The sequence below is a fragment of the Scleropages formosus genome, chromosome 8 (assembly GCF_900964775.1).
Source record: "Scleropages formosus chromosome 8, fSclFor1.1, whole genome shotgun sequence".
Classification (NCBI taxonomy): Eukaryota; Metazoa; Chordata; class Actinopteri; order Osteoglossiformes; family Osteoglossidae; genus Scleropages; species Scleropages formosus.
The window spans coordinates 9,722,635-9,736,101 of record NC_041813.1 but is presented as its reverse complement, the minus strand read 5'-3'; the positions used below and the strand labels follow the sequence as shown (position 1 = coordinate 9,736,101).

The following is a 13,467-nucleotide window of genomic DNA, read 5'->3' as shown; positions in this document are numbered from 1 at the left end:
TGCAGTGAACGCGCGGCCTGCCATCGTAAAGTGTGCGGTAGCCCAGTGAATGCTGACAGCTTGTGTTTCACAGCGGTACAGTAACGCTCATTTACCACAAAGCAATTTGTTCGCGTTTGGAAGGGTTGTGGGTGTAGTGGCAGAGAGCCGCGCTGTTTCGGGTCGGTGAGGGAAAGTAGTGGAGTGTTTTTTTTGAAGCCGCGGCCGTGGCTGTGTGTGTGTGGGGGGAAGGGTGCGCGCAGAAAAGACGGGATTTCCTTGCTGCCTGCCTGCCTCAGCCCCCTTCGCATTCCGTGGGATTGGCAGCGCTTTCTCCAACGACACAGCTGTCTCGGTACCCGATTTACCCACATCCGGTAGGGGAGCTGGTGTAACAAAATGTGTGTGTACGCGCCTGTGTGTGTTTTTTTTTTTGGTCCTTAGCCGCGTGTTGACGGTGTTAAGGTGCCCAGACCAGAGATTAGCGGTGCCTGAGGGTCCGCGCGCGGCGGTCGACTCGTTCACTCAACCGACGTATTGTTAAAACTGGCGACCGTGGCTCGCGCTCGGCAAAGTCTCCTAAATCCTTCTCGCGTGCTGCACTTCTTTGTTGTTTCACAGAGATTAGTGCGCCATTAATAGCCATGATTATTTAGCAACCCGGCCGGAGCTTTCGCCGGTTCCCAGACACACAGTAACTGCTGGCTGTGCCGCTGCTGGGTAAACCTAACCTGGATAACTAATTAGACACGAATCTTAACCTGCGTGGTCTTGTTACTCTAGCTTTTGTGAGAAATAATATTTTATATTGATATGATACAAAACAAGTCGGCTGTTCAGTCTGTGTGTTTATTGGGTGTTAGCAGTATTTACTGTACAAAATTACTGTCTGTTGTTATTCGCCACGTGTGTTATGAGATTGCTCATGTGTTGGGTGTCTGGCCAAGCGTGTTCACATTTTTTTTTTTTTTTTTGCTTTTTTTTATGTAAAACATCAGCCTGTTCGGGTCAGCGGTGTCATTTTTGCAAAGAAGGATGATGTTTGAAGACGTTGCTCCACCTCGTTTTTCCCTTCGGCGATGATGTTGTGCAGTAGGTCAACAGGAGATGTTGACAGGTTTTAAAAACGTGAAAAAGAGCGCAGCGAATCCTCTGCTAAACTAGAACTAGAAGATCTTGTGTGTGTGTGTGTGTGTGTGTTTCATACATGTGGTCACCAGCATCTGGCATAGCCAGCACTGCCACCTTGTAATCTGAGGTTTTTTATTGGAATCTCACCCCCTGCTATGTACTTTTGACCATGATTTTACACCGAATACAACAGGAATACCTTATTATACATAAAATATGCAAATCATCTTATGTAGCTTAACGTATAACACTGGCCACCTTACAAGTGTTGTCTAAAGGCTTTTAGCTGATGGGTAGAATCAAGAATGTTGGTCTTAGATTTTTTGGTTGGGTTATAAAATGAAAATCCCTTTTTTCTGGTGTTTGACAGGTTTATTTCCGTTAGCTGTTGCTATTCGATGTATGATCTGAGTTTTAAAAAGTATTGAAGCAGTTCATTTGCAGTGGTAACCGGATCAGAAGCGTTAGGTTCGTGACGCCCTAGCCGGCCTGTTTAAAGGGATGCTTTTCATTTTATTTCAATTTTTAACAAAGATCTCTGCGGAATGTTTATATACTATTAAAATGATCCATCGCTGACATTCGTTCTGTATGTTTGTTTGTAAACAGGTGCTTTAAGTCCACATGCATGCGCAATATTTATTATTTCCGTATCGCAGGTCAGTGCCGACACTTAATTTGGATTGTTTATTGTAAAATACTGTATATAAAGGCCCAGAATTGACCAAGGTAATTTCAAGGCTGCAGAAGTTCGTAATGGTATCGATTGTTTACACCGGGGGCTTAAATTGAGGCCGAATAGGTTATTCTGTGCCAAGTGGCTCAAGTTTGTGGTGTCTGAGATTTTTACTTTACTGTCATTCTTCATAAGTAATTGATGTACCATACATATCATTACTTGGGGGTTGATTTGGGTAAAATGCATGAAAAGATGAACTTTATTGTAGCACATCATCCCTCCAGTTATGACACCTTAAATGTTTCTGATCATAAAGACAGTTAATACAGGGATCAGTAATGTGGATGTTGCCTGACGTTGATTGCATTTAATGCCCTTTAGTCCAACTCCCCCTTTCTCCCAGAGATTTTTGGGTCTGTACAGATCTGAAGACTTCGGTTTTTAAAGCATCTTTCATGTGCTAAGCCCAGTTTCCCAAGAGAGATCGGGAAATCTTTACATACACCACCAGTATAACTATACAGACTAGTTTTAGGCTTTGAGCTCATGGCTGGATTAGGTTTAATGTTTGACAGTAATGCATGGATGAGTCTAAACCTGGTAGGTATGAAAAGAAGGTTCTACTAGTCACACTTGTGATAAATCTTGGCACAGCATAATTCCATATGGAGTAAAAGTGAAGATGACCAGTCGTAGTGCTTGCAGACACACACCATAATGCCCACACTCTGTAGGCCTTTTTTCAGGCTTTTTACCCTAAGGTATTTTGTCAGGTGTAATTATGGGTGCCACGGTGCCACAGCGAGTAGCGCTGCTGTCTCACAATGCCTGAGTGGTGCGAGAGAACGTGGGTTCCATCCCCGCTCAGTCTCTGTGGAGTTTGCATGTTCTCCCCGTGTCTCCGTGGGTTTCTTCCGGGTGCTCCGGTTTCCTCCCACAGTCCAAAGACGGGCTGTTCAGGTTCCCCCATAGTGTGTGAGTGACAAAGAGAGTGTGTTCCACTGATGCATGGATAAGTGACCCAGTGTAAGTAGTGTATCTAGCAGTGTAAGTCACCTTGGTGAATAAGGTGTGTGGGCTGATAACGCTACATAGAGTTCATTGGAAGTCACTTTGGAGAAAAGCGTGTGCTAAATGAATAAATGTAAATGTAATTATTACTTGGCTTGCACAAAGCAAACATGCATTCGCAGGTTATTGATTTCCTTTATATTACTAGCAGCCTCATGCAGTGAACCATAGTTTTTGACTTCCTGTAGAGTCTAATGAAATGGAGCAAAAGTTTAGCTGTTACTGGAGTCTCACTAGTGAAGTCGTGGCTAAATTGCCATTGTAGGCAATGTTACCTTCAGGCAGAAGCCTTGCTGGGCGTTTCCTCTTAAATCCTGTGGCAAAAATAAGATTGTACTTCAGTAGCACATTCGACAGTGTTGCAGACTTTTGTGAAGTTGATAAACATAAGAATTTTTTTTGCACTCCTTTTAGTCAGCCAGTGTTTCCCAAACGGCGGTACCTCCAGGGATATGCAGAAAGCTTTTAGGGGGTATAATTATTATAAAGAATGATTTATATAACACTTAATGTGTGAACGAGTTGTGGGGCGTTCCCCCCATTCTGAAACAAATCATCAAGAAATTATTTGTATGTGTCAGTTTCCACAGAAGAGGGGGTGCGCGGTGGCCCAGCTGCTTCCAACGGACTGGCGTCCCGTCCAGGGTGTGTCCCATCCCCCTCCAGCCTTGCGCCCTGTGTTGCCGGGTTAGGCTCTGGTTTGCCGCTACCCCACTCGGGACAAGCAGTTTCAGACTGTGTGTGTGTGTGTGTGTGTGTGTGTGTGTGTGTGTGTGTGTGAGAGTTTCCACAGAACCTCGGTTCTCTGCTGCATTGAGTTACTGTATATAATGTAACTATTTAGTAAAGTTTCTGCAGGAGGGGCGACTACACCCCCTGTACCTAAAATGAAAATCTAAGCAAAATACAGGCATTATTTATTTATTTATTTTTACATTGGTTCTATGCATCCAGCTTTGTCCCGTAACGCTAAGTCCTACTTTATATTTGTGCAGTTTCCACAAGACATTGTTGGATACTCTGGTCCCTACCTTGCGTATCACAGTCTACATTACGTTTATTCATTTAGTAGATGCCCTTTTCCAAAGCAGTTTACAGCTCAGAATAAACAAAACTGCATTTCAAACATGCAGACGTGGCATCCTCGAAGTACAGTCAATTATTGGAACACCGCTGCTTTTGCCAGATTATTACAGATGTAGCTGAATATAGAATTGATAGGGAGTCCTGTAAACAGATTATGCAGTGAAAGATTATCAAGTAGATAGATCAGGCAGGACAGAAGTTGTTCCAAAAGAGAATGCTGAGAGGGCTTCAGTAGTTCTGACTAAGAGGCGGAGCTCATTCTACCAGTTTGGAACCAGAACTGAGGAACTCTGGGCTTCTGATTTTGGATCTCATGTGGATTAGTTCACCAAGCAGCCAGAAATGGGGGAGTGTAGCAGACTGGTTGGAGCGTAACAAGTGATCAGGTCCTCTAGGTATCAGGGAGTGGATCCGTTGGTGTTCTTGTGGGCCATAACCAGTCTTGAACTTAAAGCGGCCAGCTACAGGAAGCCAGTGGAGAGAGATGAGAAAAGGGAACCTTTAAGTAGGTGAAACGCAGCTGGCGAGGTGTGATGGCAGAGGCAGGAGAACCAGAAAAGGGGGAGCTGTGGCAGCCTAGGTGAGATATCACCATGACCTGGGCCGGTATGCTGAGATAAGGGTGGATCTGTAGGATTAGGTTATGGTGTTGATGTGTTGAGAGCCCTTAACCAATGAAGCAGATGAAATGAGTGAGCTGTCCAGTTTCATAGAGATTTTTGGGCAGATGGATGGACCTGCTAGGAGGTGATGAGTGTCATTTCATACATTCGATTTGTAAAAGTGCTAATGCCCTAATGAGTTGTTTTCATATCATAGAGTAGTTTAAAGTGGCAGAAGGTCTGTGAACACAGTGCTAAGTGAAAGGGAACCGAACATACCAAAAGTATACAGTGCCGGTGGGCTTTAGTGAGCCAGCAGGTGGCTTCCTGCAGCCATGTCTCCCATGAAACTAAAAGCCTGTGGAAGGTCAAGGCAGCACTCTGCTTTACTGTTTGTACTGTTGTTGAATTGCTTACCGGAGTAAATGTGAAGCGGTGGAGCACAAACTGGTGGTAGCCTTGTGGTTTAGTGCTGTTTGGTGTTCTTCCAGTGTCTGTGTGGGTTTCCTCCCACAGTGCAAAGACAAGGTTTCACAATTTTAAATTGCACTCAGTGGGTGTCTTTGTGTGTGAGTGTGTGTGTCACCTGGCTCTGTTGTGTGGATGGTGAGATGACTATAAGTAGCTTGTAGTACGTCGTTTGTTTTGTTCAGCCACTGAATTCACTTTGCTTTGACTCCTTTGTCTGTGTCTTGTACTCCAACTCTGAGTGGTGATTTTATTCTTTTAAACATAAAAAAATACCAGTTCTCTTGTACTATCCAGCAGAGTTCTTGCCATCAGTTGTAACGAAAAAATTAGAGCCACATTTCTCAAAACAGGCTGTCTCTTATAGAAATAAATTATACAGTAGGGTAATGCCTGCATTAGTGTGGACAGCCTAAGGGTTTCCTCTTTGTACTCAGTATTATGAGATGATCCATGTATTCTTAAATAGGCATGTCTATTAATGTTGCTTATGTTTTACATATGCTTCTTTTTTTTTGTAGATATTGAGAACAAAGTTTGGTTTGAATGCCCAGAATAAAACTTGCCAGGATACAACTATGAATAAAAACAAGCGCGAGAAAGAGTTCTACAGTGTAGATGTAGGGGATTCCACGTTCACAGTTTTGAAGCGCTATCAGAACTTACGACCTATTGGCTCGGGAGCACAGGGAATTGTCTGGTAAGTTCTATTGCCTTTCTTGAGTAAAAATGCGAGCGTGTCGTGTCTGTACAATGTGTAGGTCTTTGCTTGTCATAAATGTGTTATTCTGACAAGATGCACCAGAGTGGTGTAATGTCCTTTTTTTTTATTTTTTTTTAAAAGCAATTGCATGTACTTGTTAAGCACCAATAGCAGTTATTAAGTCATGGTCTTAGATTTGAATGCTGCAGTAGAGTTGCAATCTGACATGCACTGAGCAAGAATCTGGCCCCCATTTTCCAGCTCGGCGTACGACCACGTCCTTGAACGAAATGTTGCTATTAAGAAGCTCAGTCGGCCTTTCCAGAACCAGACCCATGCCAAGCGAGCCTACCGGGAGCTGGTGCTCATGAAATGTGTCAACCACAAAAACGTGAGTCCATGATGTGTCTTGTGCTTCAGGTTGGCAGTATAGAATTTCTGGAACTTAAGACGGGTCTAACGCTGATTTCATGTTCTCACACCACAGCTTGTAGTGGGTGGAGTGTATAGTTACCTAATATTTATCATGCAGTATTTACCGACCATGCTGATGTTAATTCAGAGCAAGCGTTAAGATCACAGTAGTCATCATCGGAAATAGTCTCACAGCGCATTGTTAACGTATGTTATTAGGATAAAAATCGGGTTCTTGAGGTGCATAAACTGGCCACTGCTATTATAAGTCAATCAATACAAAGGCCAACAAGAATCACCTGTATTTTACCCTTATTTTAGTGATGTTCCAAAGTTAAAATTATGCAGTTATGTACATCAGTTTTGAAATGAAGAATGATGAATTGTGTGAAAGGTACATAATATTTATTTCTTTTTTACATCCATAGATTATTGGCCTCTTAAATGTATTCACTCCACAAAAAACACTTGAAGAATTTCAGGATGTGTGAGTATTTTGTCTAAAGCGCTTTAGAATGGTACCTTTCTGTTTTGGAAAGTATTTTAGTGATGTATTGGGTAAACTCTTTGTGATCCTCTGTTTTTTGATTGTAGTAGATGTTATTTTGGGACCATTTGTGACAGTGTTTTACATAGAAAGTAAAAAATTATCTGTGTGGTGGAGATCATATAAATTAGTGGGTATTAGGAAGTAAAGATAAATGTGTTTTTAATCAATAAATTGATGAATATTTTATGACATAAATAATTCATCAGAGAAAGCATGATGAATCTTTCTCTCAGATGTTTTTTTTGTATGAAAAGGACTAAGGCAGGGGTTTTTAACCATGTTGTATTAGAGAAGCAGAGCTGCTGTAGTTGCTCAGTGACTTGGGAGTGTGACCCGGTTGGAAGACTCTGTGGCAAAGTGAGAACAAAAAGTGAGGGTATAGCAGAGTGCCGAGGTGAAGGATTCCCTTTTGCTTGACTGTTCTGTCTTTGCTTTGCAGGTACCTAGTTATGGAACTGATGGACGCTAACCTCTGCCAGGTGATCCAGATGGAGTTGGACCATGAGCGGCTCTCCTACCTGCTCTACCAAATGCTGTGTGGAATCAAACACCTTCACTCGGCTGGTATCATCCACAGGGTGGGTGGGTTTTCCCTCTGGTAGAGGCTGTGGGGGGTAGTGAGAGCTACACAGGCTGTGGAAAGTGAGAATAATTTCTCCACATCTGCAGATCTGTCATGGACTTAGTGAGCCAGTGGAACCATTTATATACTTTTGAAGTCATTAATGTCAGTGTATCTGTTGTATGTTAAAATTGTGCTTTGAATAAATATATATTTATCACTTTTATTACCAAAATTCAAGATACTAAAATGTGTATATATTATTCCACTCCTTTGAACTGCCTAAGATGCTATAATAATCAATGGTTTTTAATGGGATTTTGGCAAATGGATGTCTGCCTCTTGGATGCTTTTAGTAAAACCATTTTTTTCTGTTCTACTCAGGACTTGAAGCCCAGTAACATTGTGGTGAAGTCTGACTGTACCCTTAAAATCTTGGACTTTGGACTGGCTCGAACGGCTGCCACAGGCTTGCTAATGACCCCATATGTGGTGACACGCTACTACCGGGCTCCCGAGGTCATCCTGGGGATGGGATACCAGGCCAATGGTCAGTGCTGAAGAAGATTTACCTTGTTCCAGGAAGCTGCTTGCTACAGACTTCTTCTTTACTGTTCTGCCACTAAAGCCGCTCTTAGACTAACTGCAATAGAATCTTGGCTTCGTTGAAATCATGTGTGCTCCTGGTCATGTAATATGCCCGTCTTTATCATTTCCAAACATTTCCTGAAAGAAAAATTAATACACAGATTTAACAGGCCTTAACCAGATTATTGTGGCAAGTTTGTGAGGCATCCAGCTGCTCTGCAGGCCACCTCTGTAAGAAGCGATATAGTTGCATGCATGCGGAATAACGGACACTTAAAATATGGCTGTGTTCCTGCTGACTAGATGCTTTGTGTTTTCTCCTTTTTTCATGCTAAACTCACTTAGTGGACATTTGGTCTGTGGGGTGCATTATGGCGGAAATGGTTCGGCACAAAATCCTTTTCCCCGGAAGGGACTGTATCCTTGTATTGCTTTCAGCAGTTTGTTGGTGTAAAATTTCAGTTTTGTCCAAAGTTCAAAAATTCCAGACTTTGCATCACTCCTTACTTTATTTCAATTTCTTTGTTCTGAAGTGATTTGAAGAGGTATGGTATATTAAATGGCATTGGAAGCAAAAGAGTATTTGTGCCTGTAAACACCCCCACCCCCCGAAACATAAGTCCCTATGCCAACATAAATTTTGGATTAATCGTTCCAGTCCTGCTGCTTCTAAAGCTAGTTGTAAACACCCAGTGGTTAGGCCTCTGATTTTCTGTGGTGTCTTTTGCATTTTTTTGTCTGTCCTGTAAACAACCATCAGTTTATCCATCTGTTCATCCTGTGTATTTGCACCTTTCCATTTTGCTTGCTCATACTGCATGTTAATCTCATGTCATTTCATTTTTTCAGTTGATGTCTGGTCTATTGGCTGCATCATGGCAGAAATGGTCAGAGGTAGTGTGTTGTTTCCTGGCACTGATCGTATCCTTACCTTGTACTGCATACACCGTGTGTATGTTTTCCCCAGTTGCCTTGTACCCTGTCTTGAACAGCCGGAGCCCCTCCCCCTTTTCTTTTTCTTTGTCCTCCACCTTGTCTTTCTCTCCTGAGTAACATGACATAGTGAAGTTGTCATTCATCTTCCAAGGTATACAACAGTGGCTGTCTTGTCTCCCATTAGTCCGCTTGTGTCCCTTGCCTTCCAAGAGAGACACATTTCTATACATGAAAAAACAGATCTGTGTATGTGACATACACACTGAGCCAGCTGAGGCATGGCAGGGTGCTCCTTACATGCATACTGTCAGATATCGACCAGTGGAACAAGGTGATTGAGCAGCTAGGTACCCCGTCGCAAGACTTCCTGATGAAGCTCAACCAGTCTGTGCGCACCTATGTGGAGAACAGGCCACGCTATGCAGGTTACAGTTTCGAAAAGCTTTTCCCTGATGTGCTTTTCCCTGCTGACTCAGATCACAGCAAGCTAAAGGGTGAGTTGTCCCCTAGCTTGTTGGATTTTTCTTGTTTAATCATACATCACAAAAGCAAAGTCACTGTTGATCCATTTTGTGTGGTTATGTGAGTTTTCTTTGCATATGGGGGTTATTAAAATAGCTACAGTATTCAGCCATCAGCTACTGTGTGGTGTGCAAGGCTGATCCTTCTGCTGACTGTCTCTGTTGCAGCGAGTCAAGCCAGAGATCTACTGTCCAAGATGTTGGTAATAGATGCATCCAAGCGCATCTCTGTGGATGAGGCCCTCCAACATCCCTACATCAATGTGTGGTATGACCCCACCGAAGTGGAAGCGGTAAGTGCCCTAGAAACTGAGGGCCACACATGTCTAGACTTTAATGAGTACAAGTTGACAATACTACTGAAGAAAACATCCCAGAGCAGGAACTAAAGAATTGTAAGTAAATAGCATCATAACCTTGATACTCATACATTTTGGTTGAAAGGCCTTTTAACAGTGTGGTAGTAGATCATGCAGCTTGGCCCTTCTTGGGGAGATAGGCCTCCATTATTTTGCAGCAAATAGGCATGGTAGTGCTCTTGGACATTTTGGTTATGCTCGCTGCTCGGCCTGCTCCCTTACAGCCCCCACCGCTGATCACGGACAAGCAACTGGATGAGCGAGAGCATGCCGTCGAGGAATGGAAAGGTAGTGTAGTGTACTGTGACTGTGACCTGGTGAGTGTAATCTGAGGCCGGTGCAGCTGAGATGGCCTCTGCCTGTGTGTTGCTGCATATTGCTTACGGAGTTGGCACCATCCAAGTCCAGCCCTATGAAGTCATCCAGAAGAACTGCAAAGTGATAATAGTTGCTGTAGACATATTTGGATGGTTGAACAAGAGCTCAAATTAGAAAGATGGCTATACCGCCTCCTCGACATATAAACAAATTAGGAGCAGAGGGCACTTCTGCCTATAAAGGTGCCTTATAGCACTTGGGCTGTTTGGGTGTGGGTTTAGTGTGTGTCAACTTCCCATGTTCCCATGTGTCTACATGGGTTTCCTCCTGATGCTTCTGTTTGTTTCCATGGTCCAAAGATATTCGTTCAAGGTGAATTGCCAACCTTAAATTGCCCTTGGTATGTGACTGTGTGCATGAATGTGTGCATGACTGGTTACCCTACAATGGACTGGTGTCCTGTCCAGGGTGTAAACTTCCTAACCTAGCACAGATTGGCCCCAGGCCAACTGCAACCCTGACAAGGACAAGCAGTTAATGAATGTGAGTGTATGAATGAGTAGTACAAATATATAAGTCTCTGACTCATAAGTTGACTGTGTTTTACTTGAGAAGCCAAATTTCTTTTCCTTGTAATACATTTCAGATCATATGTCTGGATTCTGCTGCTTCTTACCATCCCTTTAGTCAGTCTGATTTTCTGTCTTTCTCTTTCCTTCATACTAGAGTTAATTTACAAGGAGGTCCTGGAATGGGAAGAGAGAACAAAAAACGGCGTGATCCGCGGGCAGCCGGCTTCTTTAGGTTAGTGAAAATATTGGTCAATGCCAGCTGGTGAAGCAGCATGAATGGATAAAATATGGGAGCCCGTTGCCAACGATGTATATTTGTACTGGGCATGGACTGTTAAGGGCCTCACAGGAAGAAATGACTTCTGATTGTTTCGTATGTAATTTTGCTGTTGTGCAGGTACTTTTCTCAATTTTTGTCATAATGACGTGAAGTACAAAATGTGTGAATAAAACAGTTCTGCTGGTAGCTCTTAATGTGAGATTTAGTGTTGGACCATTGGTTGCTCTAAAGGGAGAGGAGAGCTCTTTGTTTACAGTACTCAAGGTGCAGAGGAAGGTCCCTGGCTTTGTGCATTCATCTGTGGTGGGAAGGAAGGGGAATAGTCTATGTGAATAATGTAGCAGGATGCTGTTGCCCCCTACCCCCCATTGAGTTCTCACCAGCAGTGCTTACTAATGGCATAAGCTCACCATGATATTGGGGATGGAGGTGGGTGCTGGCAGGTAGGATAATATTATAAAGGTTTATTAAGATTTTCATGAAAAGACGGATAGAGGTACTAGGTTTGTCAATAAATAAAGATGTAAAACATTATTAATTATAACTAGTATAGCGTAACGTGTATATACAGGGGATGGCCAAAATAATGAAAACCCTACATGGAAAAAGGAGTTTTGAAGTAACAATTAAAAATGTAGCTGTAGAAGTGAATAATATTGGGTTGATTGCCAATTAGCATATAAAAACTGAAAAGGGTCATTTATATATAAAAAAAAAACATCTGACAATTAGAATTTTGTCAGTTCTCAAAGCAATATGAAAGTAACAGTTTCAAAGAGGCCAAATGGTCCCTGCCTGAACCTCTGGTGCATTGTTCACAAAAACAGCAAAATTATTTAATGAGTAATTGAAGAAAAAAAAAAATGGACTGAGTAATTTCATCTCATTTCCTGCATCTGGACAAATGTACATTTATAGAAAGCAAAGGATACCATGAGCCCGCAGTGCCTGCTGCCAGCAGTTAAACGTTACGGGAGTCTGTAATGGTTTGAGCAGCCCTCATGGGAATCATTAGGTCTGATGATTGGTCTATTGAACTCATTTGCCATGTGGTTTCCTTGTTTGGTTGCTCTGTATGGTTGTAAAACAGCCAAAAAATATAAGGCCACTTTACAGGACCATGTGCACAGTATCCCTTCAAGATGTTCCCATATTCCAGGATGATAATGCTCTATACATCCTGCCAGACAAATTGAAGAGTGGACTCTTGAACACCTATATGAAGTCTGTTGTCTTCCATAACCTTCCCAGTGACCAAATGTAAACATCATTGATACTTTTCTGGAAGCTCTGGAGCACACAATGTGGAACACTTCCACCTGCTTCATCCCTTGAATAACTGGAAGCTTTTCTTTTTGAAGAATGGTGCATTGTCCCACTGCACGCAGTTCAGGACTTGTATGACAGCATTACAAGAAGGACTGATGCTCTTCTGAAGGCAAAGGATGGCCCTACTTCTTATTGGGTTCTTTTACTGTGTTTTGGAATTTTATTTTGTCTATCCCTGGTATGTGGTTGTACTGGTCTTCTGTTATTTACAGGGCTTTTAGGAAATTGTAATATAAGCTAAACAGTACTTTCAGTAGGGTTTAAGAGCAAGTGGGTCTAAATTGTCCAGTTACTGTCTGTTCATAGTTTGCAGATTTGAAAAGTCAGTGTAGGATTTCCATGTATTTTCTGAGGTTTTTAATTTAATTTCCCCATAGGGTAGTGGTAGGATAACTCTTCCACCTGAGGAGGGCACTTTACATTTACATTTATTTACATTTATTCATTTAGCAGACGCTTTTGTCCAAAGCGATGTACATCAATGGGAAGCCTTTTGGGGCTGTTCTGCTCCTTAAAAGGCACAGCTGGAGCCAGAGGCTCCCTCACAGCAAAGAGCAAAGCTTCCCATCTGCTTGTGAAGAACGTGAGGGCTGAGAGGCTGGTGGGTTTCACTTGTGATGTAATGCTCTGTTTCTCATAGCACAGGTGCAGCCATGATGGGCTCCCAGGACCCGTCCTCATCATCATCTGTTAATGACATGTCCTCCATGTCCACTGACCCAACCATGGCCTCGGACACAGACAGCAGCCTGGAGACCTCAGCTGGGACGCTGGGCTGCTGCAGATGACCCTGAACCTCCGAGCTTCATAATCCTCTCCCTGCTCCCACAGTGATGTGGTATAGAACCTTGGCCAGTTTGTAGGGCGTGCAACAGCTTCTTTTCAATTTTTTATTTTTTTTTTCTCTTTCTTAATGTTTTTTAAGCTGTATATTGTGGCATATATTTTCTGAAGAAAGTCTGACATGTGGGAATGCAACACTATGGTATTTAGTTCATTTTAAATACACAGAAATAGTACTGCAAGTACTTTTTTTTTTTTAAGGTGCAGCAATAGCATTTTGCAAACATGTCACTGCAGAATTGTCATATGTAAACACTTTAATGGTATATTTTTAAATATTTCCTTTTTGTTTGCTTTGACCCATTTTCATACTGAAGTAATTTTCAACCTTCGCTGCTTTCATGTTTTATGGTGATATATATATATTTTTTTTTTAATAGAAATAAGGGTCTTCCTGCAGCTACTTCCGGTCTGAGTGGATTTTGAAAAAAATGCACTTTTCCACTCTAGGTTTAAAATGTTTGGTATGTAGGTTC

General features: G+C 42.4%; 1 protein-coding gene across 6 annotated transcripts; it reads left to right on the top strand.

Annotated features, from left to right (window-relative positions):
* mapk8a (mitogen-activated protein kinase 8a) lies at positions 1–13,119 on the top strand. 6 transcript variants are annotated; one of them, XM_018725107.2, is made up of 12 exons: positions 1–75; positions 5,538–5,716; positions 5,981–6,110; positions 6,562–6,620; positions 7,123–7,261; positions 7,630–7,795; positions 8,683–8,754; positions 9,081–9,263; positions 9,459–9,583; positions 9,874–9,937; positions 10,694–10,771; positions 12,794–13,119. In XM_018725107.2, the coding sequence occupies exons 2-12, from the start codon at positions 5,595–5,597 to the stop codon at positions 12,934–12,936; spliced, it is 1,281 nt and encodes a 426-aa protein (XP_018580623.1). In that variant the 5' UTR covers positions 1–75; positions 5,538–5,594; the 3' UTR covers positions 12,937–13,119. The 6 variants fall into 6 exon arrangements, with proteins under 6 accessions (XP_018580623.1, XP_018580625.1, XP_018580626.1 ...); XM_018725109.2 differs by lacking the exon at positions 8,683–8,754 and adding an exon at positions 8,179–8,250; XM_018725110.2 differs by having other exon boundaries at positions 12,789–12,876.
* The last annotated feature ends 348 nt before the right edge of the window (positions 13,120–13,467 follow it).

Excerpts from the sequence above, each read along its gene's own strand:
- mapk8a (XM_018725107.2), top strand. The coding sequence starts at position 5,595 with ATGAATAAAAACAAGCGCGAGAAAGAGTTCTACAGTGTAGATGTAGGG. Across the intron at positions 6,111-6,561 it reads AATGTGTCAACCACAAAAAC|ATTATTGGCCTCTTAAATGT; the intron begins GTGAGTCCATGA and ends TTACATCCATAG. Across the intron at positions 7,262-7,629 it reads CGGCTGGTATCATCCACAGG|GACTTGAAGCCCAGTAACAT; the intron begins GTGGGTGGGTTT and ends TGTTCTACTCAG.